At 46.4% G+C, this 27,442-nt stretch overlaps 1 protein-coding gene across 3 annotated transcripts in view; it reads right to left on the bottom strand.

Annotated features, from left to right (window-relative positions):
- The window catches only part of LOC133114487 (rho GTPase-activating protein 12-like), a 43,606-nt gene extending 20,112 nt beyond the window's left edge, over positions 1-23,494 (bottom strand). For all 3 annotated transcript variants that reach the window (XM_061223946.1, XM_061223945.1, XM_061223944.1), the window contains exons 1-2: positions 23,197-23,494; positions 15,225-16,198 (exon numbers count right to left, since the gene is read on the bottom strand). In XM_061223946.1, the coding sequence (XP_061079930.1) occupies positions 15,225-16,109 (885 nt within the window). In that variant the 5' untranslated portion in view covers positions 16,110-16,198; positions 23,197-23,494. The remainder of the gene's footprint in view (positions 1-15,224; positions 16,199-23,196) is intronic.
- Positions 23,495-27,442: the final 3,948 nt, after the last annotated feature.

Here is a 27,442-nt window from a genome sequence, read left to right on the forward strand (position 1 = left end):
GGGGAGGATTGTCTCCTGCTTAGTCTAATCAACTGTACGTCGCTCTGGATAAGAGTGTCTGCTAAATGCCAATAATGTAATGTAAAAGATGTACAATAGCAACAGAGATATGGATATGGATAATTTGGTACATTAAATTATCATGAGCAGGAAGTATGTCCAGTCTAATAAAATTCAGTTTTGCAGCAAAATGAAATGTAACATGTCGGGGTTTGTAGGGGTCTGTATCCATAGAGACAGGACAGAGATCAGTGTGAGCTCATACGTAACCATGGACACATGAAGGCGTGTAATATGCGGTCAGCTGAATAGTATGAGGCTCGACATTGGAGTGCACACCCACACGATCAAAGCAAAGGTCTACCCCGCTCATTCAAGCGGCTTCTGAAGCGGGCGCAAGCAGGAAATTCCAGTGCACAACGTTATCCTGTTCTCCGTATTGTTCTCTCACCCCCCCCCCGGCCGACTCAAAACGGCATTCCCACAGCATCGCTCCGTCTCCGCAGTGACAGGACTGCTAAACTTTAACAAACTATTACGCAGAGCGAACGTGGACTGTGAATGTTGTGGCCAATCCCTGCACTGCAAAACCAGGAACTAAGTCAATCCCAACAAGTATTTAAGTCTAATATTGAGACATAAAATCTTATTTATTTTCCTTTTTTGCTAAATAAAATGAAAACATAAGGGTCATGAGGTCAGACAGTTTTGACTGATTTCAAGATTTGCCAATGGGGTGAGAAAACTGCACTTGTCGAGCAAACATGAACTTAAAACAAACAAATACTTTCGACTTGAGAGAGAAAATACGATATTAAGTGTTATTACCAGACTAAAATGCTTGTTAAGAGGTTTTTTGCAGTGAGACAGCATCCTGGAGTCCTACACCTCCCAGTGTATGTAGATAAAGGACCCTGGTTAATTTCTCTAGTTCAGAAAAGTGACCCCCTCTTCTGGGAAAATTACCTGTGTATTGTAATGTGGGTTTTTGGGATTGGGGTCAATTTGCCATAGCATAAAAACCATTGTGGGTTCACACATTCACACATTCTATTAGTGCCACTTTTCTATCCTGTCTGGAGTCCGGTGGAGCTAGACTGACCGTACCTCTGGAAAGGTTGCCTTAGTCCTGTGACGAGTTACCCCCCCCAAAAAAGAAAAATAAACCTACCCTACTTTCGCTTCCACAACGCGAGGGACAAGCCAGGTTGTAACGGCCATCAATTTCACTTCTCATTCATCATAGCATGGGATGTTGATTCCTGCTTCTAGGCCTTTTCCTCGTAATGAAAAGTTGCTCTGGGTAAAAGTATTAGCTCTAAAATTAAAAATTTACCCAACTGTAACCTTTACTTTGTTTCACTGCACTGAAGTGTTTTAGTCTTGTAATTAGACTTGAGATCTTCTCTCAAAAATAAAATACTTATTTTACGTTACTGTTTGCTTGACTAGTAAAATTTTCTTATCCCTTTGACATGTGATGAGTCAAACTGCCTTATATCGTTGGCAATATTTTCATGAAAGTAAAATAAAAATGAATTTAGGTCTCAATATGAGACTCAAATATCTTTACTGTAATTGGGATAGATGGGCAGAGAAATGCACTTGAACATGAATAGTGAGTAAAACTGTAAAGACTTATTTGCCCAGTCTTTACCTCACCTCACAAGTCATTCATATTGAAAGTAAGAGTCACTTCTTCATGTTTAGGCTCCGGACAAAAGGTGAGGTTGCTCAGTTCCTCCATTAAAACATACATCACTTTTTTTTTTTCAAATATTTTTTATTTGATGACCAACAGCAATGGAGATGTGGTGAGTCAAAGTAATGGAGTCACGCTAATCAGTCCAGATGTCAGTCGACCGTATCTCCCTTAATAATGTTCCATGGGAAGGATAATTTGTTTCCTTCAGGAAGCAGGCGTGGATGGGTCAGTAACTACTCTCTGCAGAAGACTTCACAAACAGATCTACAGAGGCTACCGTGCAAGATGCCAACTGCTATTTAGCTGCAAAAACAGGGGCGGCCAGATTACGGTTTTGCTAAAAAAGAGTTCTGGAAAAAGGTATTGTAGAAGAAACCAAACCAGATTCTGAATTGTACCAGAGTGATAGGAAGAGGGACATGCAGAGGCTAAAAGGAACTTCCCAGGAAGCAAAGCAGGATGGTGGTGGGGAGTCTTTTTAAAATTTAATTTAATTTGTTAATAATTTTTTCCCTTTTTTCTCCAAATTTGGTAGCCAATTGTACCCCGTCTAATTCAATAAGAGCTAGTATTAGATACACAGCCCACACCCCGTCCCTCGGCGGCCCTACGGAGAGCGACACGCCTTCTTCAAGCCGTCTCGCCACATGCTGGTAGCCGTGATTCCGAGGTGCTTTATTGTGTGGCGATCTACTAACCCTGCCAAGTCCCTCCCCCTGGAGCAGCAAGCCAATTATGCTGCTCCACGTGAGCCGGCCAAACTTGGCTTTTCACTCAAAAGCCTCTAAACCCATTGGACGGTGCTTCAACCCACAGCAAGGCAACGATCCCAAACATTCACCAGTGCTCTTTCTTCTTCATGATGTTCCAAACAGTTCAGTTTGGTAAGCTTCAAGTATGGCCGATGTCTCCGACCGTTTTCTTATTTATTTTTTTCTTATCATTTCCTTGACTGTCATCATCACAACTCCGTTGACAAACACCAATAACAGACTCCGAAAGCAATCAAATGCCTAGAATCAAAAGTAGATACTGAAAGCTTTCTTATACCTCCAACGAGGAAGCAAGTGAATATACCTGACTGAAAGCTTTCTTATACCTCCAACGAGGAAGCAAGTGAATACACCTGACTAATCAGAAACCGCTGAAAAGCCAAAAAAGTTATCTCGTTCAAAAAGTTAAACTTTCATATATTCTAGATTCATTACACATAAAGTGAAATATTTCAAGCCTTTTTCTATTTTAATCTTGATTACGGCTTACAGCTCATGAAAATCCAGTATCTCAAAATATTAGAATATTACATAAGAATTTATAATACAAAAATGTTGACCTTCTGAAAAGTATGTTCATTTATGCACTCAATACTTGGTCGGGGCTCCTTTTGCAAGAATTACTGCATCATTGCGGCATAGATTCTCCAAGGGGTTCAGGTCAGGCTAGTTGGCAGGCCAATCAAGCACAGTAATACCATGGTCAGCAAACCAGTTACTAGTAGTTTTGGCACTGTGGGCCGATGCCAAATCCTGCTGGAAAAGGAAATCAGCATCTCCATAAAGCTTGTCAGCAGACGGAAGCATGAAGTGCTCTAAAATCTCCTGGTAGATGGCTGTGTTGACTCTAGACTTGATAAAAACACAGTGGACCAACCAGCCTCAGTCCACTCCTTGTGAAGCTCCCCCAAGTTCTTGAATTGGCTTTGCTTGACAATCCTCTCAAGGCTGCGGTCATCCCTGTTGTTTGTGCCTCTTTTCCTACCCCACTTTTCCCTTCCAGTCATCTTTCCATGAATATGCTTTGATACAGCACTCTGCAAACAGCCAGCCCTTTCAGCAATGACCTTCTCTGGCTTACCCTCCTTGTGGAGGGTGTCAATGAGTCAACTGTCAAGTCAACAGTCTACCCCATGATTGCCCGACCAAGTATTGAGTGCATAAATGAACATACTTTTCAGAAGGTAAACATTTCTGTTTTTTGATTGGTCTTATGTAATATTCTAATATTCTGAGATACTGGATTTTCTATTTTCATGAGCTGTAAGCCATAATCAAGATTTAAAAAAAAGAGTGCATAAATTAACATACTTTTCAGAAGGTCAACATTTCAGTTTTTTGATTGGTCTTATGTAATATTCTAATATTCTGAGATACTGGATTTTCTATTTTCATGAGCTGTAAGCCATAATCAAGATTTAAAAAAAAAAGAAAGAAAAAAAGGCTTGAAATATTTAACTTTTTGTGTAATGAATCTAGAATAAACGAAAATGTAAATTTCGCCAACTGCCAGCAATGTAATGTAATGTAGTGTCCATGTGCCCCAGACTGCGGCAGGACACACAGATAGCTTCCTACCTGGGAAGGGAGACTCAGGGCTCTGGGCCTCATGCTCTGTGCAGGTGCGAGGGCTGCGGTAGCCACAGTTAGCGTAGCGATGCAGCCGGCGCGGACCGCGTCAGCCATGGTGAGAGTCGCCACGCAGCTCTCCCAGCGCTCTCAGACGCACGTAGCCCTGGGTCTGCCGGAAGACACGCCCCCCCCCCCCCCTCTTTACCCACGGGCCGATAGACTCGACTGGTTATAACGACCCTGCACTGCGTGAATAGAGAACGGTGAACGAGTCGGTTTGTGTGTGCCTGTGTGTGGGTGGGTGTGTGTGTGTGTGTGTGTGGGTGTGTGTCTGTGGGCGCGCACGTATGTGAGCGAGTGAGTGAGTGAGGCAGCCTATGGCTCACTGGCTGAGTACGAGTGAGAAAATGAGTGAGACAGCAATGCATGCACGCCTGCACACACGCACACGCGCACACGTGCTCACACGCTCACACGCTCACACGCTCACACGCTCACACGCTCACACGCTCACACACGCACACACGCACTCACGCACACACTCACACACACTCACACACACTCACACACACTCACACACACTCACACACACTCACACACACACTCACACACACTCACACACACACTCACACACACACTCACTCACTCACACACACTCACACCAGAGGAAGTTGTCCTCATACAGACTACTATGGCCAACAGAAGGAGTTCCCCTTTATAAGGGTCTTGCACCTGCAGAACTTCCCCTCTTCTGCAAGAAAATTATGGGAAAATTACCTTCCGGAGATTAAACTTTTCTGCACAGGCATTTCACTACATTACCCACACTGCACTGTGGCAGCAATGAGCTAAGACAACCATGGCCTTCATTCGTAAAACATCTGCTTTGGTAGTCTCATTCCACACAGGCCATTTAGCAAGCCATTTAACTGACGTTACTCCTGTTTGTATTTAGCTAAACATCGGTGATGGTGATACTAGCCGCCACTAGTGCTAACACCAGTGGATTTCAGTCTGCCTCTAGCCTGCCCGGAAGAAAGCACAATTCTGTAACATCAGCACGCATACTCACAAACACATCAATTCATTATCTCTCTTATTTTTAACAGACATCTCGAGTCTTCTGAAAGTCCGGAATCAAAGTATGAGCTCCTTGCCCAGCAATCATGGCCCGCCAGGCGTATGAGTTCAGCGTATCGGACACATTTCTGATAAAGAACAAAAACCTTAAAAAAAAAATCCCACGCCCAGAAGCGGTGGAAGGAATATTTAGAATAACAGACAAGTAGACAACCGAAGTCTTGGACAGAAGTGAACACACACACAGGTTGCCAGTGTATCAGAGTAATGACTGAGCATGTTTGTTTTCATTAATATTTTCAAGGTGAAAATCCTGCATAGTGTGCCTTTAAAGCTTGGAGATGTAAATATGTCAGGGTCAAATATGTCAATATAGCAGCAGTGACAGAGCTATAGCTGACACTATCTGTCTTTTCGGCCAATAAGGCCCAGTCTCGCTCATCCTGTCCATTGGTCAACTGACCACTTTTCCACCGACAGCCTCCAGCCTCCAGACCCGGCTTGTTTGTTACTGAAGTCAGCCCTGACTGGCGAAGGCTCGAGTCACAACTCGCTGGCAATGGAAAAAGACAGAGCACGGAAACCCACACACACCCTCTCTGTTGCAATAAACAACACCGATTTGAGCTCTTGTCCAGCCTGACGCTAGATCTTATTTTCGACAGGACAACGAGAGAAAACCCTGAACACAACTCATAGCCAAATTTCCCACGCTTCTTTTTCACATCTGCAATTATTAATATTCAAACAAAGGCAGGGCCTGAGACCAAGCTGATTCAAAATGAAAAGAGAACTACCATGATCACACCTGCTTTCAAGGGCAATTCTCTTCTGCTGTGTGTTTGTGTGAATCAGGATTCTCCCCACAGAACTGAAGACAACAGCATGACAGGACCTTTGGAAAACACCTTTGTCTGAAGTGCGTATATGAGGTTTCACCTTTTCATGTTCGACACGAACAATCTGATGAGGAAAGAGAGAGCGCTTGGGACACACCGGCTTGTTTGTGTGCGTGTGACGCTGCCCAGCGTGTGCAAGAGGCAGCTTGCAAAACTTCTTCCTCCTTTACATTTACCTGTGGAAGCGGGATGGACCCAAACCAGAAACGGGGGGAAAAAAGGTATTGGGAGCGGGCGCACAACTGCATTCAGCGACCAGTCAATCGAATGAAGACGGAACCGGTCGGAGCCAAAATGGCGCCTTGGATTAAGCCGGAAGTCATTTGATTGGCCAGGACTCCCACCTCCTATGACATCATAATTGTGGGCCCAGAACCCTGGGTTAGCTCATGGAATGCTGGGCCTCAGCAGGGCCAGCTGTTGACGGGGATCAGCCTTCCTGTGCCGGGCGTGTAGGCCGCCACGGTTGGCACCTGGGGAACACTGCGCTTGCATAGTTGGCATGTCCGCAGGTCCCCGCCACCCTGCCTCTGGGTTTTTTTTTTTTTTCATTCCCCCATTTCCTCTCTGCTTATGCAATCCCGTGCACCTCCCTCAGTCTTAAAAACAAAAACAATGAGACCCAATATCGCGGTGGCATGGTCCGATGTTTCGGTCCGTTTCGCTTGTTTTCGTCGAACACACACTGCGTCGCTTCCTTAAACCGCGGTTCGCCATGCGGAAGTAAAACCAGGGTGTTTTTCCTGATCCGATTTTGCACAACACAACCAAACTGTCTTTCATGGAGAATAATATTCTCTCTGCATGGGAGGCATTGTCAATGTCTCAAATGCTCTTCGGGGAGGGGGGGGGGGGGTCGGGTGGGGAACACTATTTACCTTATGCAAAACATGACACAGTTCAATGCAAGGTGAAAGAAAGCAGCCCTAAGCAGCAGTCAAAAATATGTTAGGAGATGCACTGCAGAACTTCCTGTGTAAAAACGACTGACAGTGAGTTCAGCCAAATCAGACCAAACCCAACCTCATTTATCCTGTCATTGCTTAACTGACCACTTTTGCTCCTACTGTACAGTACAAATAATGGTATCCATCAATTCCCAGGTTCAAGCACTAAATCATTCTAACTGCATTCCGGGTCATTCTAACTGCCACTGGAGTTAACTCACTCAACCTATGATGGGAGTCAGGAGCATGGCTGTCAATTAGGATTGAGAAAATGCCTTAACTGCCGTTGTAAGTGTCACGTGACATCATGACAATTGCAATAGTTTGTTTAGTGCGGTTGAGCAAATTGGCTCAAGGAGGTGTTACAGTATGGCTGCCAGACGGCCAGTTTTGGACCGGTACGTCCAGTTTTCTAAATATTTGTACAGGTCGGGTTTACGGTCCCAACCGATCAATGTAACCACCTGGTCAGAATAACCGATTGAAGGCACTAGTTTGTAACACATTTCGTTTTTTCGTTTGTCATACAACGAAAAAACGTACCCCCCCCCCGACAGTGTGTGAGCACATGTGTTTGGACAGTGTGCAGTTTTGACAACTTCTAAATCAGGCAACCCCATATAACAGCGAAACCCTCTGCTGCCTTTGACAGGAGGAAACCGCTGTATGTGGCCCTCTGGGTAGTGAACGGAAACACGCATTCTACAACCAGACAACCAAACAACCACTGAGAAGCAGTTTACGATCGCTTCTTTTCTAACCACACTGACACTTGCGCTTTAACACAGAGCAGCAGTGGAGGACATGAGCTCATTGTGTTTGCCATCAATCTAGAACACCAGGGACAGAACGCTCCAGAATGCTCCAGAATGCTCCAGAATGCTCCGAGCCACCCAATGGGGGCCTCTTTGAGATGCTGCACAATGGGTTGCACTGGCTTATTTCTTAATTATCCATCCATCCATTATCTTAACCCGCTTATCCTGAACAGGGTCGCAGGGGGGCTGGAGCCTATCCCAGCATACATTGGGCGAAAGGCAGGAATACACCCTGGACAGGTCGCCAGTCCATCACAGGGCACACACACCATTCACTCACACACTCATACCTATGGGCAATTTAGACTCTCCAATCAGCCTAACGTGCATGTCTTTGGACTGTGGGAGGAAACCGGAGTACCCAGAGGAAACCCACGCAGACACGGGGAGAACATGCAAACTCCACACAGAGAGGCCCCGGCCGACGGGGATTCGAACCCAGGACCTCCTTGTTTCCTTAATTATGCGACAGAAATTACATTCAATAGTTTCAGTTCAAGCCAGGTTTTCTGTCTGTGCAGCTCAAACTTCTACGCCCACGGAAAGAAATGCTGATTGTACATAAACACGATGAAACAGTAATGGTGCTACTGCTTTGGAGTGACTCAAGAGGGCATATTTACTCATTTCAGACCACAAACTCCTGGATGCACCTATACATGCCATGGTACAGCTGGCAGTGCTTCACAAAACAAATCTAAATATCAAATAATAATAGACAGGACCATACAGAAACAAACGCAAAACACGAAATTATATTTTAAAACCCAAAAAAGTGAACTATCCCTTTAACATCATCACGGAACTAGGAGGGGGGGAACGTGCACATTCAGGCTTACAGAAAATGAACCAAACAATATATGCGAATAAGGACATTTTCCATTACTCCGAGATAAAGACAGATCTATCTAAGCAACGATGAGGGAAATGGCAGATCGATCGTTCCAATCAGAATTTAGAAGAAACCCGCAAACAAAGTAATTGCCAAAACGCAAAGAGCTGCCCACACACTACTTTGTGAAACGCGAAATGCCCTCTGCAACGTCATACCTGTGACAGCTCTGACGCACGTGCCACTCGGTCAGAAATACATGACCAGACAACCGGAAATTCACCTGGAGAGTTCTCCACTTTGGCCTTACCCCAGGTCACCAAGGAGACTTCAACGAGGGCAAAATGTACGTGCCTTTACAGATTTCAGTATACATCTGCAGCGTGCGCATTTTTTTTATTTAATTGAAGATTCCCTCTGCAGAAAATGCTTGGGATTATCGCAGTGGTAAATCCTAGTAACCCAAAATTAATAAACAAACAATTCAACTCAGTCGCTCGACGAGAAGCTCCAGCTTGCTTATACTGTCACAAGTACGCGGTCACGGCAGGAGTTGTCCTGACTGATACATTAGAAACAATCAAGTGATATTTCAAACCGGATAAACGATTATAAAAAGATTCGGTGGTACGGACGAAAAAGTGTGGTAGCCTAGTAACTGCTCTGATGCAATATCTATGAAAATATCAACAAAGATTATATAGAGTATTTTAAGTATTCTGTTCGGAATCGGAATGCCCAGAATTCTGCCCCAAATGCCCGTAAAAGAAATTAAAAAACATTGCCCGTCTCCACCCACTAGTTTCTTCTTCCGTGCACGGATTTACAGTCGATGAGGTGGAGTCTTTGCCATACCTTACGACGCAGGTACACTGACCACTTTCCAAATGCTTGGAAACTTCCAACAGCCAATGATGGATCAAATATATACAATAACTAAAAAAAAAACATCAAGTTTCTCAAAAATAAAAAGAAACCTATGAACTGCAGTGTCCGGCACATTCGGCAATTGCCGTTGAGTACCGGCAGCCAGGTAGTGGCTTGAAACTAACCTTTTGGGAGTGGTTGTAAGGGTTTCATTTTCACGTTAACTCTTTCCTTCCCAACTTCAAACAGGCCGGATTCCATGACAGTGTTCAATGACAACATTAACATCAGTTTATCTAGACATAATCAAATCCGTGTATTTCCTGGTTTAAAAATGTTACGGTCACTCAATTTATCTAAAACGAGACGAATTAGCAAAGGATGAATTCCGCACATACGTTCAGACATTTTCACAGAGAGAGTGTTCACCGTGCGGAATAGCTTGTCTCGTCATGTAGTAGAGGTAGAACCTCTGGGGGGGTTTCAAGACCAGGCTTGATACTATCTAGTTTTTAAGGTAAACTGAGCATACACTTCGGTCCACTTCAGCGCAAAATGGCGAGCATTACTGACCGGGCTGAATGGTCAGTTCCCGTCATTATATTACATTATGATAAATTGGTGGATATAAAAAAAATAAAAAATGAAAAAAAGAAGTCATTATGTTATGTTATATGACTGTGCATGTTGAGGGGGTGTAACCTGTTTGGGACTGTTCGACTGGAGCATACAGCACAGGAAATAGCTCCTCCTTTGATTTGTAAACAGTGCGTAGGTCAGGGGTGGCAGTGCGAGACTGCACACTGACAGATTGGGGAATTAGGAAGGAAAAAGAAACCCGACCCCTGGCCAATCTGCAAGACTAGAAAGGCTGCATAAGACTAGCAGTGTGTACATTAACAGAGGAAGGCATAGGGCAGAGGGCATGGGGGGGTTAGTGGAGGGGCTTGGCCTTTCGAGCCAAGCTTTTGTTTCAGCGCCGAATACATGAATGGCATTTGGCAGATGCGCTTATCCAGAGCGAAGCACAGTTGATTAGACCAAGCAGGAGACAATCCTCCCCTGGAGCAATGCAGGGTTAAGGGCCTCGCTCAAGGGCCCAACGGCTTGGCGGATCTCATTGTGGCTGCACCGGGGGATCGTACCACCGACCTTGCGGGTCCCTGTCGTGTACCTTAACCACAATGCTACAGGCCAGCCCTGTCACAATGAGACGAGAGGGAAGGGCCGGCGATTTTCTGCAATAGCACAGCGTCAGCCTCACAGGAAGTTCAGAACGCAGTCTGCAGCACCTCAACCCCCGACACAACCAAGGCTAAAAGTTCACTCCGTCACAAGGGGGGGGGGGGGGTTATATAAAGCACCGCTTTTCTGAGGTCTCCAAATAGGCATGAGCGGTCTCAAGTTATCCTGTACGTGTGAAAGAGAGATTTTGAGAATACGCACAGCGGATGACGCTTTGCTGCGTGATAGAGCAGGCAGCGCAATGCGCAACTGAAGACTGAACGTGGGACGCTTTATCTCACGGTGACTCGAGGCCAAAAGCTCCTCCGTCGGAACAAAAGTCATACTTCATTTTAAAGCAGCGTTAAGGTGACACATTTAGATGGCAGAGAGATATGCTGACAGACTGATGCTACAGGTGCGGAAAGCAAAAACGGAAGCAGGCCCAATGCCTACACACGGACGACAAGCTTTGGTTGCTGGTTACTCTTCACTTTTACAGGTGTAGCAGGGCCATGTCCAAAATGGCCTCCTATCTCCTGCATCCTCAAAATATGTACTGCCTACTAAATATACTTCCTACTGCCTACCCAAATACAGTCCGTGTCAGAAACAGCCAGTTTAGTAAACTGGTTGGGATATTTAAGTAGGCGAAATTTTCAAAGAAAATCCCCTGAATACTTCCCCTGATGATATACATAAGTACGCTGAGTGCATATAGGAGCCCACTTTTGAGGAAGTAAACTTTACGTTTTAGGAGGTCCCACAGAGAGGAAGAGGTGGAGCCATCTTTCGGTCCAATAACAGGCCAATAAATCACGAAGAGGCAGGGGGGGTTTTATTACTTGGGTTGATGTCTTATGACAGTACTGTTGGAAAACAGTATGGACGATATTTTGGATAGCCTACTGTATGTTTAGTAGATAGTATTTATTTTGCGAAGAGAGTAATTAGAAGGCCAGTTTGGGCATGGAAATAAGTATATCATTTAGGTACACTACATTGAGAGAATATGTGAATACGCTGTAATTTCTCATCCAGTATGCTCAATGTATATATTCATTCATCATATTCATATTAGATAAGCCGGCCCAGGACAAGAAAGTAGAAAATGGGGCCTTGCACTGAAGAAACTACGTGTTTCAAGGATGTCATTCCAGGCGCTTAGTGTCATAGATGGGAAATGGTGTTCTTTGAACTGTGCTGAAGTTAGCCTTAGTGCCGTCATGCACAAAGGTTTTCATAAACCTCGCCTCTGCCAAACAAAACCCCGAAACTCAGAACTAAATGTTCAAATGCGATATTATATTACAAGAAGCGTAATGACTGACTCACAAAGTGTCGTTGCTCAATCGAGACAGTAACAGAACATTCCTTCACTGTGGATGGAACAACGCATTTATTCAGCCTATTTATGAAATAATCCATAACTTCAACACTCCCCGATCACAAGTGTCAAAGTCGGTTCCCGCGGAGAGAGTCTGATCTCGTTTTAATTGTGAGACTCACCACCACACTGCCTTCACAACTGTACTTTCACAATGATGAAGACTGAATGAAATGACATTACTTGTCATTTTATTTGGCAGACGCTTCTATCCATAAGTGCACATGTACGGTTATTGGAAGGACCAGAGGGCAAAGGTCAGCTCAGAAACTCATAGTTTTCCATAGCCACGAACATCATGTCCGGCTGACATGGTAAATATAGGCAGTAAAATTACGGCACGACATTTTTTTAAACTGAGAAATAGTTTGGCTAAAGATAGGCAAAAAAAAATGTCACAGCCTGCTCTGCCCTGCCAGAGTCAAGCAAAGCACAAGGCGGTTTCACCTTTGTTTTCAACTCTGAAATGCAAACTCTGCGTCTGCACGACTCAACCACCCGTCAGACAGGTCGAAGAGCCGACAGCGCGGCACGCCGCTTAAAGTCAGAGGCGACGCTCGTTCACGCCGCGCCATTCGAGTAAAAAGCAGCCAACCTGAGGACATGTCACCCACGCCCCGGAGACTTACCCTGGATCAATCATTCACATGGACTGTGACTCCTGCCAAGGGGCGTACGGTGTGAAGCATGCTGGGAATGCGTTTTCCGATGACGCGCTGCTGAACTTCATTCACTCCGCGAGTCAGCTCCGGCGCAAGAGGCATCATCCCGCGGAGCCTCGGACAGACGCTGGCGAAGGACGGCGGCGTTTCGGATTCATCACGGGGATGGGAGTCCTCCCCCGGAACACACCGGAAACTCGCCCTAAACAAACACTCTAATTGCGCGGTTCTTCCTCTCTGTGGCTGGCAGAAACCCCTGCCAGATCTGCACCCTTGATAAGAACTCCCGGTGTAAAATCCAGATATGGCCAGCTCGAATTTATCAGCTGCCAGCTGTTTCAAAACCTCGCTTGAGCTGGTCAAACCATGTTGAGTATGGAGCTGGTCTGAACTGGTCGACCAGCTACCAGCTGTTTCAAAACCTCGCTTGAGCTGGTCAAACCATGTTGAGTATGGAGCTGGTCTGAACTGGTTAATCAGCTACCAGATGTTTCAAAACCTAGCTTGAGCTGGTCAAACCATGTTGAATATGGAGCTGGTCTGAACTGGTCAACCAGCTACCAGCTGTTTCAAAACCTCGCTTGAGCTGGTCAAACCATGTTGAGTATGCAGCTGGTCTGAACTGGTCAATCAGCGACCAGATGTTTCAAAACCTAGCTTGAGCTGGTCAAACCAGGTTGAGTATGGAGCTGGTCTGAACTGGTCAATCAGCGACCAGATGTTTCAAAACCTAGCTTTGAGCTTGAGACTCAGAAAAACAAACTCTCAGAAAGGGGAACACACAGCTGACTAAGGCATGGAGGAGACAACTCTTACCCATTATTTAAACAGGCCCAATTTTGAGTCTGTAGAAAGAAAAACAGCTTTGAAGGCAAACTGGCATTGTGAGGGAATGTGTCTGCTAACTTCACTGGAAGCACCCTGACCAATACCCATTAATAGACCACTGGAGTTTTCATTTTGGCTGCTCTGCTCAAAACGGCCATTCCTGCTGCACCAGGTAGCATTGAGAGCATAAATCTCCTTTGTTGAGACTTGTCCTTAGCCCAGAGAAAGCCCCAGAGCTTTGCTTGCTTTCACGAAGAGTCATTGGACTGGTTTTAGCTCACTGAAGCCCAGGAACCCTTCCAGGCACCTTCCACCCCTGGTGTAAGCTCCAGCTATGGCCGTACTAGGCTTGAGATACCAGCTACCAGCTGTTGCAAAACCTACCAAACCTACCTTTTTTTTTTACAGCCAAAATTAACCGTGTAACATTAATTAACATTTTCCCAAACATTTTGAATTTAATTTCTGTTATCCAGTTCTCCGGAGTTCAGCTCACCATTTCCTGCTTTAGCTGCCCCCCAGAAGCTATCATTTCCTGTGCTGATGTCATTTCCCCCCCCCCCACAGCTGACTCCTTTCCACAAAATTTCTGGTGGAAATGGAAAATATTTCACTCCCTTTGTGCCACTACACTATTGCGTTTCACAATAACTTTATTATTAACAAAAGCTCGGGAAGTCTAATGTTTTTCTGGAGAGAGCGCAAAAGATTTCCTGTTTGTCACTGTCGTGCGTCCACGTTTCCTCGTCGACGCATTCTTTGTCAGCCTAAGTGCTTGTTTTCTGTAGCCGCAGAACTCGTCTAGCATGAGAAATTCCCAAAACGTTCAATGGCAGAGGAAATGTTTTTGTTGCTACAATCTTGTTTTTGTCGCTGTAAATGTCATTTTTATTGTCGAGAACAGTGCGAATGTTTCAGGAAGGTGATTCTGGTGTCTGCCGCGAGGAGAGAGACATTTTCACTAATATTGGTTTGATGTTGATACAAACATAAATTCAGTGAAAAATGTTTAATAGAGGAATTCCTACAACACTTGTATGAGGTCCTGTAATGTTTTGGGACTTTGCTTCAGTCACTTCATAAACTATCATCATTTATTTTTCTAACACTGTTCCAATTGTTTCAACTACACCCAAGGCATCAACTGATACCATTTATGTGTATTAGTTTGGTCAACTAGTAATCATGAGAAAGCAGACAGCTCCTCCTTGTGGTCAAACGTGAATCCATTTTCCGTTTTATAAAATATTTACAAAATCGCAGTCAAAAAAATTTGATTCATGTAATGCATGCTATCTAGTTTCTACATTGTTTGCGATATGCACAAGGTAAGAATATATTAATGTGTTAAGGTTCTTATGAATACATTTATTTATGTACTCATTTTTGGAGGCACAGCTGATCAGCAATAGAGCATTATAAACCAGACCTGGGTCAAATAAGTCATTGTTTTGGATTTAAATACTATTCTATGCATTACTTGAGCTTGTCTGGTGTATTGGAATCTATAAAACACTCTCAAAAAGTGCACGCCCCAACCTCTGTGGTTGGCACAGAAAAGTATTTGAACATTTGCAGCCGTTAACCGCGGGACAGTTTTGAATGGGGCGGGGCTAACCGCTGGGATTACCTGTGAGGCATGAGGGGGCGGAGCCGGAGCAGGGGGCTGATGGGAAGGAGCCGTTTCCGTGACGGGCGAATCCGGTAGCCTCAAGCCCGGGAAGTCCGACAGCGATTCGTAAATATGCTCCGAGTCGTCGGACTGGTCGGAGTCCGTCTCGGGCGGGTCGTCGAACTCCGCGGGCGGCTTGGGGTGGTCCGCGGGCTCGCTGGGCTGCAGGTCCCGGAGGGAGGGCGTCTCTACGGGATGCAGGTCCCGGAGAGCGGGCGTCTCCACGGGATGCAGGTCCCGGACGGTGGGCGTCTCCACGGGCTTGGCCAGCGTGGGCCGGACCACGGGGTCCGCCGGGCTGAAGCTGGGCACCTTGGAGACGAGCAGCGGCAGGGGCAGCTCGTCGGCGGGGGAGCGGGGCGGGGTCTCCACGGGGGCCGCGGCGGCGCGCTGGCGGCTCCGGGGGCTCCGGGGGCTGTCCCGCGCGCGCGGGAGGTCGCGCGCGCCGCCACGCTTCTGCACGGGGTCGGGCACGTCCAGCGGCACGCCGAACGTGGACAGCCGGTTCTCCGTCTTCTTCTTGTGACGCCGGCGGGGCGAATGCACCCGGATGGTGACCTCGCAGGGCCCCTCCCCCGCGCCCGGCCCCGGGCTGGGGGGCCCGCCCGGCTGCAGGAAGTCCAGCGGAGAGGGGAAGTCCGCCGGCAGCTCCTTCACGTACTTGGCGGGGATGAAGAAGGGCGGGCTGCGCTTGTCCTTGCGCACGTGCCACCAGTTCTCGTTGGTCTTTTCCAGCAGGACGTACCTCTCGTTGGGCTGGATGGTCACCGGAACGCCTTCCCGGTTGGAGTACTCATACTTGTACTCCACCAGCACCAGGCTCCTGCCGGATACAGTCGTCATGGTGACCGCTGACACCCCCGGGGCGGGGCGGAGGGGGGGGGGGACCCTTCCTATGGAGTGGTCAAGGCCTGGGGTGGACCATGCCGGAGCTGGAGACGAAGCACAGTAGACACGCTTAAAATGGCGCTGGAAGCCAGGTCACGAACAACAACTCCCTCCACACCTTGAGCATACATCTCTTTACACACTCTGGAGATCGTGTTCCTCCACACCCACGGTCATGAGGTAATGTTTAACTCCAGATTATGCTAAACAGACTCATGCCTTTTGAACAGGCAGCCTCTGCTGCAACTGTTCCGCATTCCACGACTGTCACAAGAGTCAGAGCTTCAGAGTTAGCCGTGAAATGGTACGCTTCCTCCAAACGTCAACACTTCAGACGTCCAACAGACGCGAAAATGTAAAGGATTCGAAAAGGGGTTTTGTCTAGCACGAGTTGTTTTTCAAATACTCTGCATGTGGCTCTACTAATCAACAGTACGCATACACATTATGGGAATAAACAGCAGTGACCAATCCTATTCCTGCATAGCTAGCTACATTATCATTATATTAAGCTAGTTTTTGTTTTTAAGCATTAAAAGGGTTAAATATAGCAGTCGATTACACAGATAACAAACCTCACGGATTCCCTGCTTCTAAAACGATCGCTGATCTTACAGCATACAATACGTGCATCAGATTGAAACATGGCCTGCGGAATAACCATGTGAAATATATAAGTACAACACACAACTGACACGAAACATTCGGTGCTTTCTTGATCTAACCTCAGTGACTTGCCTTGGCGAGCGACACGGACCAGGGACAGATGGATCGGTCACACACACATCACGATGCTCGCTCTCTCTGCGTCCGACTCACGTCGTGAACACTCTCAGAGCCAGTGGCTGATCGACTATCCCAACGATCTACTCAGCAGGGCAGGCCAGCCTGTATCGTCGTGGCTAAGGTACAGCATCGGGACCCCTGCGGCTGGAATTAATCAAGTGGACCCACGAGGTCGGTGGTTCGATCCCCAGTGCAGCCGCAATAAGATCCGCACAGCTGTTGGGCCCTTGAGCTCCGGGGGGGGGGGGGGGGGGGATTGTCTCCTGCTTGGTCTAATCAACTGTAAGTTGCTTTGGATAAATAACGTGCGGTGTAATATGTGAGGATTAGATATGCGTTCTCCAGATTGTAGTCGCGGCGTTCTCCATTGATTTTATTCAGAACTGCGTACAGAGAGTGACGTGAGCAGTGCATGCTGGGATGCTTTGCTCACGTGACTGTGTTTCCATAGCCCGACTTTGTCTCGGATTTGGCAGGCAATGTAGGTAAAGTATTCAAGTAAGGAAATGTTAACGTGCCGAACCTGCATTGTGTCAGTAAGTTGATGGAAACAACTGTGAAAGAACTTAAATACCTGCATTCAGCGACTTAATTAAGAGCCTAGTGATTCACCTCAGTCTTTCATTTGATCAATAAAAACAGGTGACCTCATTTTATGTCATTGTTTAAAATATAGCACTGTAAGCACAATATGGACATGGGCCTTTACTTCTTCCTCGCGAGTGTTGCAGTTTCAGACATAATGTGGCTTAAGAGGGTAAAATACCCCTCAAAGCATGAGGAACACAGATGGAAAGGATGAGGAATGCCCACCCCCGATTTCACATCAGTATCTCATCACTTCGAACCCCACACAAAATCTGAGTGTGAAGTCGAATTTTCACTTTGTATAATGTTTATATGCTGCAATGTAAAATAGCTAGAAGACATTTGTACATCTAATGGAAGAGACTGTTCTGATGGCAACGCTCATGCACCACGAGGAAGTCTTTCATCCTACGCTCAATATAACTGCAGCCATTATAAGCTGTTGAGCTATTTGGCTTTGCACTTTGCAGCAGTCATGACGAGCTGCAGGGTCACACCTGTTATACAGGTACGGCAGGAAATCTGATCGGCTCTGCAACGTAATCGACTTTTAAAGAATGAGACCAGCAAAACAAAAAAAACACAGAAAAATAAAACTACAACAAAATAAGCACCGTGCGGTTGTATGCCTCCGCCAACCAGTCACGTAGTAGATTACATTCCTGTCCAGGAATAAACAACTTCTAAACTTCATGAATCCATAACAAGTGGAGTTTAATTTATTTTTCTTATTTTTATACATAAAATAATTAATGTGTCGTTTCTTTGTCATTGGTGTTACCTAAAATGTAGCAACATTAAATGTTGAATAAAATATTTTCTCTCATTACAACCTGAATATTTAGTTAAAGGCAGAGAAGTGGAACGATATGACCAAGAAAGATATTAGATTATTTACATTATTTAATAAAATTAATTAAACAACACTGTATGAATTTATTTAATTTGCACCATAACTTGCATAATTTGTCAAACCAACAACAATTGAAGAATATTCAAACAAAAACTATTTGATACTAACTTTAAAATATCAATGACTACATCACCAATCAACAAACAAAATAACCCAAGATAATTTTCTCAGCTACAGTGGCAAGCAAAATGTTACGACGTCACCGTGCAGTTGACCTTTGACCTTTTGGATATTAGATCACGTCACCATTTTATCCTATTAGACATTTGTGTGAAATTTTGTCATAACTAGTGTACGAATTCTTGAGTTATGGCCACAGTGACCTTGACCTTTCACCACTAAAATCAAAACTGTTCATCCTGGACTCCAAGTGGACATTTGAGCCAAATCTGAAGAAATTCCCTCAAGGCGTTCCTGAGATATCGTGTTCACAAGAATGGGACAGACAGACGGACCGACAACCCGAAAACATAACGCTAAAAGTGTGAGCGAACAGTGGAGACACAGAAAATCCGTCCCACCGGGCTGTTGTTTGGAACAGCAGAAGACAGGAAGCTGAGCAGATATTCCTTCAGACCATTGTGAGCCGTGTGTGAGGACTATAATGACAGGAAATGGCCCACAACTGCTTTAAATTTAGCAGAAGACTGCCAACGCCGTACCCTTTCAGAAAAAAAAAAAAAAAGGTTCCTTCTGCGTTCTTTGTCTGGGAGCTTTCACACCTATGAGGGTTCTGTAGAGAACTAGAAGGGGGTTCCTCTATGGACACAAAGCCAAAGAACCTTTTTTTTTTCTTTTTCTGTTTTTTGAGAGTGTCAAGCACAGCGACGCCCCTTATGAGTCAGCGTGCTTTGTGCCGAATTAGACGAGATTAAAAAACAAATAAATGCAGAAACACAAAGCCATTTACGAAGGGATCGCCCGCTAATGGCTGCGTTCCGTCGCCAGGCCTTCACCCCAGGGGCAGCGCGGCGTTGTGAGCTGCAGACGCCGCGCACCTGGCACCCCGCTCAAACTGGCCCGACCTGTGTGAGGAGCCGCTCCCCGGCCGGGAACGGCTTTCCGAAAGGCAAGGGGAAGGTCGGCAGGGAGCGGCACGGCAGCACTGACGAACGGAAAACCCTGCGCCTGACACCGCCCCGCCCCGCCCCGCAACGCTCTCTCTCTCTCTCTCTCTTTCTCTCTCCCTTTCTCTCTCCCTTTCTCTCTCCCTTTCTCTCTCTCTTTCTCTCTCCCTTTCTCCTCTGTGGGTTTTCCCAGATAGTGGCGTAATGTGTACGATTCACCGTCTGCCCGCTCTCGGCCCTTTCGTCCAGCCCCCCTTCCTCGGTTTACAGACAGAGAGAGTATTCGATTGCGTTGCTGCGCGGCTGCACAAAAAGATTTGTAACGCTGGTATGAAATATTTCTAGGTAAATATTTCTCGCCCTGTCTCCTATAATGTAAGGTTCCATTTCTGCATGGACACACAGTCAGGTTTTTAACATTGTTATGAAATGTGAATGACAGAATATCTCATTCAACCCCCCCCCCCCCCCCACACACACACACCCACCCACCCACTCCCACACACCCATATACACACATACGCACACAAAACAACCGAACAGACAAACTAAAAAGGTAGATAGAAAGACAGGAGAGGTCTGGCTGGGGCTTGCTCAGACTCAGACGCCCCCCCTCTCCAGGCTGAAAATGGTGCAGTCCAAAGAACAATTGGAGGAGACCATACCCATTCACACAGTGTTTAAATACGGAAGCCTTTCTTTCTCCCTGTGACCTTACTGTCTGTGGCTGTGGACGGAAGGGGGGGGGGGGGAGAGACTGTGTCTGTGCCCTAACCCTGCAAAAAGCCTCACTATCTCTGAAAAGTTTCCAAATTTAACACAAAACACGCCAAGTTGTTCTCAATACCTTGACTTCACTCATGCACCGAGGTACATGTAAACACAGTACATGGGAATAATGTGTAGATTAGCGAGGTTAGATCTGTGCTCTAGCTGTGCTCCTGTGTACGGAGCAGGGGTGTAGCTGTGCTTGTGTAAGGAGTGGGGTGTAGCTGTGTAAGGAGTGGGGTGTAGCTGTGCTCATGTGTAAGGAGTGGGGTGTAGCTGTGCTTGTGTAAGGAGTGGGGTGTAGCTGTGTAAGGAGTGGGGTGTAGCTGTGCACGTGTGTAAGGGGTGGGGTGTAGCTGTGTAAGGAGTGGGGTGTAGCTGTGCTTGTGTAAGGAGTGGGGTGTAGCTGTGTAAGGAGCAGGGGTGTAGCTGCGCCCGTGTGTAAGGAGTGGGGTGTAGCTGTGCTTGTGTGTAAGGAGTGGGGTGTAGCTGTGCTTGTGTGTAAGGAGTGGGGTGTAGCTGTGCTCGTGTGTAAGGAGTGGGGTGTAGCTGTGCTCGTGTGTAAGGAGTGGGGTGTAGCTGTGCTCGTGTAAGGGGTGGGGTGTAGCTGTGCTCGTGTGTAAGGAGTGGGGTGTAGCTGTGCTCGTGTGTAAGGAGTGGGGTGTAGCTGTGCTCGTGTAAGGGGTGGGGTGTAGCTGTGCTCGTGTGTAAGGAGTGGGGTGTAGCTGTGTATGGAGTGGGGTGTAGCTGTGCTCGTGTGTAAGGGGTGGGGTGTAGCTGTGTAAGGAGTGGGGTGTAGCTGTGCTCGTGTGTAAGGGGTGGGGTGTAGCTGTGCTCGTGTGTAAGGAGTGGGGTGTAGCTGTGCTCGTGTGTAAGGGGTGGGGTGTAGCTGTGCTCGTGTGTAAGGAGAGAGGAGGAAGAGGAGCGTTGCTGAGCGTGTCAGAGACCTGCTGGAATGCGCCCCGTGTGCGTGATGGGACAGGAGCCTCGCACCCCGCCCAAAAAAAGAGTCTAAGGAATGCTGGGTCTTCACAATACACTCCCTCAGAACCTCAGGCTCATCTTTAAACTGGAGAGAGAGAGAGGGGGAAAAATGACTTTTTCGATGCTCAATTAAAGACGAAGGGAAGTCAGAGGACGTCTTCAGGGGGCAGGAGACCGGACTGAACCAGGCTGGAGTGTGGAGACCAGATCACCAGGAGGCCCTAGGATCAGATAAATGCCCCAGCGATGGGCATAGGGCCCGCAGTGGCACTGCCCCGTGTCATATGGAAATGTGACTACACAGCGCAAGACACACCACGACTGCAGCCTGTGACAACACATCTGTCCTTTTTAAACATGCAGGCACACTCACTGAGCACTGCATTAGGGACCCTTTGCTCTCAAAACAGCCACAATTCGTCATTGGCATGGAATCCACAAGATGTTGAAAACATTCCTTTGAGATTCTGTTCCATGTTGACATGATTGTGTCATGCAATTCATGCAGTGAATCTCCCGTTGTACCCCATCCCAAAGGTGCTCTATTGGATTCTGATCCGGTGACCGGGAAGGCCATTGAAGAACACTGAACTCATTGTCATGTTCATGAATCCAGTTTGAGACGACTTTTGCTTTGTGACATGGTGCACTATCATGCTGGAAGTAGCCATTAGAACACTGTGGCCATGAAGGGATGCACATGGTCAGCGACACTACTCCAGTAGACTGTGGCGTTAAAGCGAAAATAGATTGGTATTAACGTGCCAAAAGTGTACCAAGAAAACATTCCCCACCACCACCAGGCTGGACTGTTGACACAAGCCAGATTAGGTCCATGGATTCATGCTGTTGGCACCCAATTCTGACCCTGCCAAATCTGTACGCCTCAGCAAAAATCGAGATTCATCAGACCAGGCTACGTTTTTCCAGTCTTCAACAGTCCAGTTTTGGTCAGCCTGTGCCCACTGCAGCCTCAGCTTTCTGTTCTCGGCTGACAGGAGTAATCCGAAGGCATCCGACGTGGTCTTCTGCCGCTGTAGCCCATCTGCCTCAAGGTTTGACGTGTTCTGCGTTCTGATGCTTTTCTGCTCACCACAATTGTACAGAGCGGTTATCTGAGTCACCGGAGACCTTTTGCTTTTCGCACCATTCGGAGTAAACTCTTGAGACTGTTGGGTGTGAAAATCCCAGGAGATCAGCAGTTACAGAAATAATCAAACCAGCCCGTCTGGCACCAAACAATCATGCCAACAGTCAAAATCACTGAGATCACATTTTTTCCCCCATTCTGATGGTTGACGTGAACATTAACTGAAGCTCCCGACGCGTATCTGCGTGACTGCAAGCATACTATCGCCTCGCGATTGGCTGATTAGATAATCACATTAATAAGTTCCTAATAAAGTTCTCAGTGAGTGTATATTATCAAAAAATGATCATTTGTAATAATAGTAATGCAATTTAGCACTCTCTGAATGCAATTTCTGTCAATTCATTTTCTGTCATTTAATTTCTTAAAGTAATTTATGCAAGTCGTTTATATAATATGTGTGTATATGTGTGTAAAATAAGATCTATTTTTCTGCACACATTTTACATCAGAAAGAATGCTCATTGTTAATCCACCACAAACAAATACACATCGCTGTGTATTTTTAAACATTTTCAGGAAATTTTGCGGGGATATAACCGCTCGGGCGCGTTTTGGTAGGAAGGTGCCTCCCCACCCAGAAAACAGAAATCAAAGCTCAGGAAAGAGTTCTCCACAAATCGCGAGTGGGACGCAGCGCTGCCCAATACAGGCGCAAATACATGAGAACGTGATCGACTGGAACACATACGGGCCATATACAGGTCGCATATACCAGCAAACACAACTTTAATAGATCAACAACAAGCCTCTGCCTGGGGGGGGGGGGGGATAAAGAGAGATTACCTGGAGTTCGAGGACGACGAAATCATCCTGTTTTTCTTTTTCTCGTGTGCCGTTCCTGCAGAAAAAGGGCAAAGCGCAGATTCTCAGAACCGGATCATTCTCCTGCGGCGCTTCTTTCTTTCCCGCTGTCCCTTCTCCCAACTTCTCCCACACGGATCTCCGATCACCTGAGCGCCGAAAACTCCCAGCGCTCGGAGCTGCTGCGTGCGCGAGTTTGCGCGTCTCTGTGTGAGTGTGTGTGTGTGCGTGCCCGTGTGTGGGAATGTGTGTGCGCGTCTCGCGTCCACACCAGTTTCAACTTGCCTGCCTCGGTCTGCTCTAATTTCCTGTTCCACCACGCGTATTGCAGCTTCAGTGGGAGGAACGCAGGGGCAGGAACACACGCGGGGGGGGGGGGGGCAGGAGGGTCAAGAGTACCACGGGATGAGATTCTCACTCTCGGTTCACTGACACACACGTTTTTAACAAGGTTTCCAAAGTTGCAATTATTATTATTTTTTTTGCGTTGGTTTTTTTTTCCAGATTCCCAAATCTGTAAAACCTCACTGTTGATTTTATTTTGACTAATTGTGAATGCAAATTTCTCCTTGTGATCCTTCACAAAAGATTTTCAGTTTCACACACACACACAGATGCACAAACACACAAGCAACTCACAGACAACGCACAAACAACTCACAAAAAACGTTCAGACAACGCACACACAACCTTGATCAAAACGTCAAACCTGCTGCGCAGGGAGAAGAAAGACTGTCCAGAAATTCCCAGTTTGGTACTGGGAATCAAATAAAGGTAATTCCCTCCCACAGGAAGAGGAAAGCTCCCTTGGAAACCCCAGCTACCGTGCTTAGCCTCCCAACAAACGTGAATAATTCCCAAACTTAATGTACAATGCCACTTCAGTCCTGCCTCGCTGCTGTTGAGTCTGACTTTCCATAGTGCTCATGGGATAACTGGACATTCCACATGAAATAATCCCAGTCAGTTTGTCCATTACTGAAGAAGCTGAATCCACACCACTGGGACTAAATATTAACAGTTGCCAAGGGCGATGATCCTGCCACTATTAATAACCCAGGCGACTGATCCACACCCTAACTGGGTTGGGTTTTTTTCCCCTCAGTCTTTCACATTGCTCGGCTGACAGCGTGTCGTCTGATAACACTGGCTGGGAACTCTGACACTGGCTCTGCGAGGGCATCCCTCAGGCTACAGAGAGAGTGAGTGAGCCCTTTCAGGTGTGAGGTCACAGAACACCCCATCAGAACGTTCTCAACTCAACATTCTCACGCTGACGTAACATTCTCGCTCCTGGTAACCGACGGCGACAGAGTTCGAGAACGCTTAGAACACTTAGACTTGGAATAAAAAACCCCCCACAAAAAAACAAAAGTAAATGGGCGGAACAACCTTATGCTATCAGTGACTCACTGGCGTGAATAATGTGGAAAAGCTGATGCTTTTGATTGGTTACAATGAGTCATTGTAGGCCCGCCCATCATGGGGTTTGTGAAGCCCTTCTCTTTTATGATTAATCATAATCATAATAAGAATCATAATAAGAATCATAATCATAATAATCTTAATTATGATAATAATAATCATATTAATCATAATCATAATAAAACGGCGCACAGCTAAGGAACAATTTAAATTCATTGCCTTACATAAACACTGCATTGAGCCTCACACTCTATCGAGAGCGGAAGCCAATGGCCTTAGAAGCACATGATATATAGTGTCATAGTATGACATACTAGAACATTTCAGTGATCAGGAACATGGGCACCATGACGAGACCAGTTAGAAGCCAACTGTAGCCCAGTGAGCCTGAAATCCCCAGGTAGAGGATGGGAAGATTCAGTACAAAAATCTGTGTTCTCATTTTCCAGTAGGAAAGGCAGGGTTTGCTGGAAGCAGACATCTTAACAGCCCATTCCTGTCTCAGTGTGTGCCTCTCATGCATATCCGAATCAAATAAAGACTTCTTAAGTGATCTGTAAATCCAACTCTGCATGGTCTGTCACCTAAGACAGAAGATTTAAGTCACCAAAGCCAGGAATAAGAAAGTCAAAAAGGCAATGACAATTACATTGTAATTTAGCAGATGCTCTTCTCCAGAGCGATGTACAATAAAGTGCAAATCATAACCAGGGACAAGTGCGCTGAAAACCGGTGAGGGAAGTACAGTTCCGAGTGATCAGAGAGTTCACTTAGATAAAAACTTGAGCCCTTGTAGAATAATCAAATAAACTGACCAAGTAGCAATACCACAGTTATGACATCTAAAGATATCTTGCAAGACTGACTTTGGTTGTGAGATTCAATAAGAAATAACCGAAGAAAACCCTCTTGACTTGTTGAATGATTTGTACGGAAAAAAGCACATCCCAGGTCCTCATATCCCAGTCCTCAAGGGCTGAACTGCTGGTTTTCCACCCTCCCTTTAGCTGGGAGTCAGGTGTGATAACCCTCCCTTTACCTGGGAGTCAGGTGTGTTCACCCTCCCTTTACCTGGGAGTCAGGTGTGTTCACCCTCCCTTTACCTGGGAGTCAGGTGTGTTTACCCTCCCTTTACCTGGGTCAGGTGTGTTCACCCTCCCTTTACCTGAGAGTCAGGTGTGTTCACCCTCCCTTTACCTGGGAGTCAGGTGTGTTCACCCTCCCTCAGGTGTGAAGACAGCCCTGCCAATCAGGAGCACTAATTACCCAGGAGAGAAGAAAACCAGGGCCAGATCTGATGATCCCCAAGTACGTCTTTGGGTGGAAAAGAATACATCTTATACATGTGAAGGGAAATGTCCAAACCCCAATGTTTAAAATGTGTCTTCAAACGAAGACGAAAATACCATGAATATCATCAGCTAATTATAAAGCATAAAATATCACAAGTCTATTATGTAGATCTGAGCTTGCCATAAAGCAGGGGTACACAACTCCAGTCCTGGAGGGCAAGTCTGCATGCGGGTTTCTGTTCCAACCACTTAGGTTTCTGACAGCTCTATAACTGAGCTAGCTCACTCCTGTACAATATTTTGGATACACTTGCAGACTGTGCCTGTATCTGGTGCTCATACACACGTCAGATCAAGAAATGATCAAGGGAATAAAATAATCAAGAGCAGAAGACCGGCCCTTGTTGTGCATCCCAACCATACGGTACATGCAACTGACTATCATAGCAAGAGATGTGGGGGTGCTGACTGTCTGTTTCCAGCTCAGGGCGATGTGGTTTGGGTGCACAGCAAATAGGGCCAAGGGGCTATAGCTCTGACCAGCTAAATGACCTGCAAGCTCTCCCTCTCTCTCCCCCCTCTCTCTCTCCCTCTCTATCTCACTCCTTCCTCTCTCCCTCTCTCTCTCCCTCACCCTCCCACTCTCTCTCCCTCCTTCTCTCCCTCACACTCCCTCTTTCTTTCTCTTTTGCTCTCTCTCCCTCTTCCTCTCTCTCTCTCTCTCTCTCTCTCTCTCTCTCTCTCTACCTTCCCCCCCCCCTCTCTCTCTACCCCTCCCTCGGAGGAGGAAGTGAGGCTTTTCCTCAGAGCAGGCAGCTGTGAGGCTCTTCCTGTGCACTGACTATCTCATTTCCCGGCCGGGAGAGGACTCGCACACATCCTCACGCCGGCCCCGGCTTCCCGCCAAACAACAGAAACAGAAAAAACACGGACCGACCCCAACCCCCACTCACACGTGTGGCCACCATTCATGTAATATTCAGCAAGATTATACAGAGATTACGCAAAGTAAATGTGATTTTGTAGCATTGTGGGGAAATGTGACCTACCTTTTGTCGACTTATTCACAGAGTGTAAACGTCCGTAAACCCTTGACCCACAAGACTTCCCGCTGACACTTTTTTATTGCACGGTCATGTGGTTGAGCACAGATACCACCGTTTAACAATCGGTTGGGAAGACCGTTGACCTTTTAGCTGGAAATTGAAGCCCGTTCTTCAAGATGTAGGCCTTTTTGCGGGCCAATGGATCTACAGTTACTCTTAGTTCCTGATTTGCAGTGTTTCAGTCCTGTCAAAGACTTGTGGTCTTGCACATATGTTGCAGCCACAACATGTGTATATATCCCAGCCACAACATGTGTATGATAGATAGATAAAGTTGATAAATTAGGTACTTTATGAGGTAGTCCTCCTTTCAATCTACCCCAAACACCAGTCACAAAGAATCGACAGAAATAACAAAAAAGAAGAAATGAAAAAAGCCAAGAACACTTCGCATCCTCCATCCCT

This window comes from Conger conger, chromosome 16 (assembly GCF_963514075.1).
Source record: "Conger conger chromosome 16, fConCon1.1, whole genome shotgun sequence".
Lineage (NCBI taxonomy): Eukaryota > Metazoa > Chordata > Actinopteri > Anguilliformes > Congridae > Conger > Conger conger.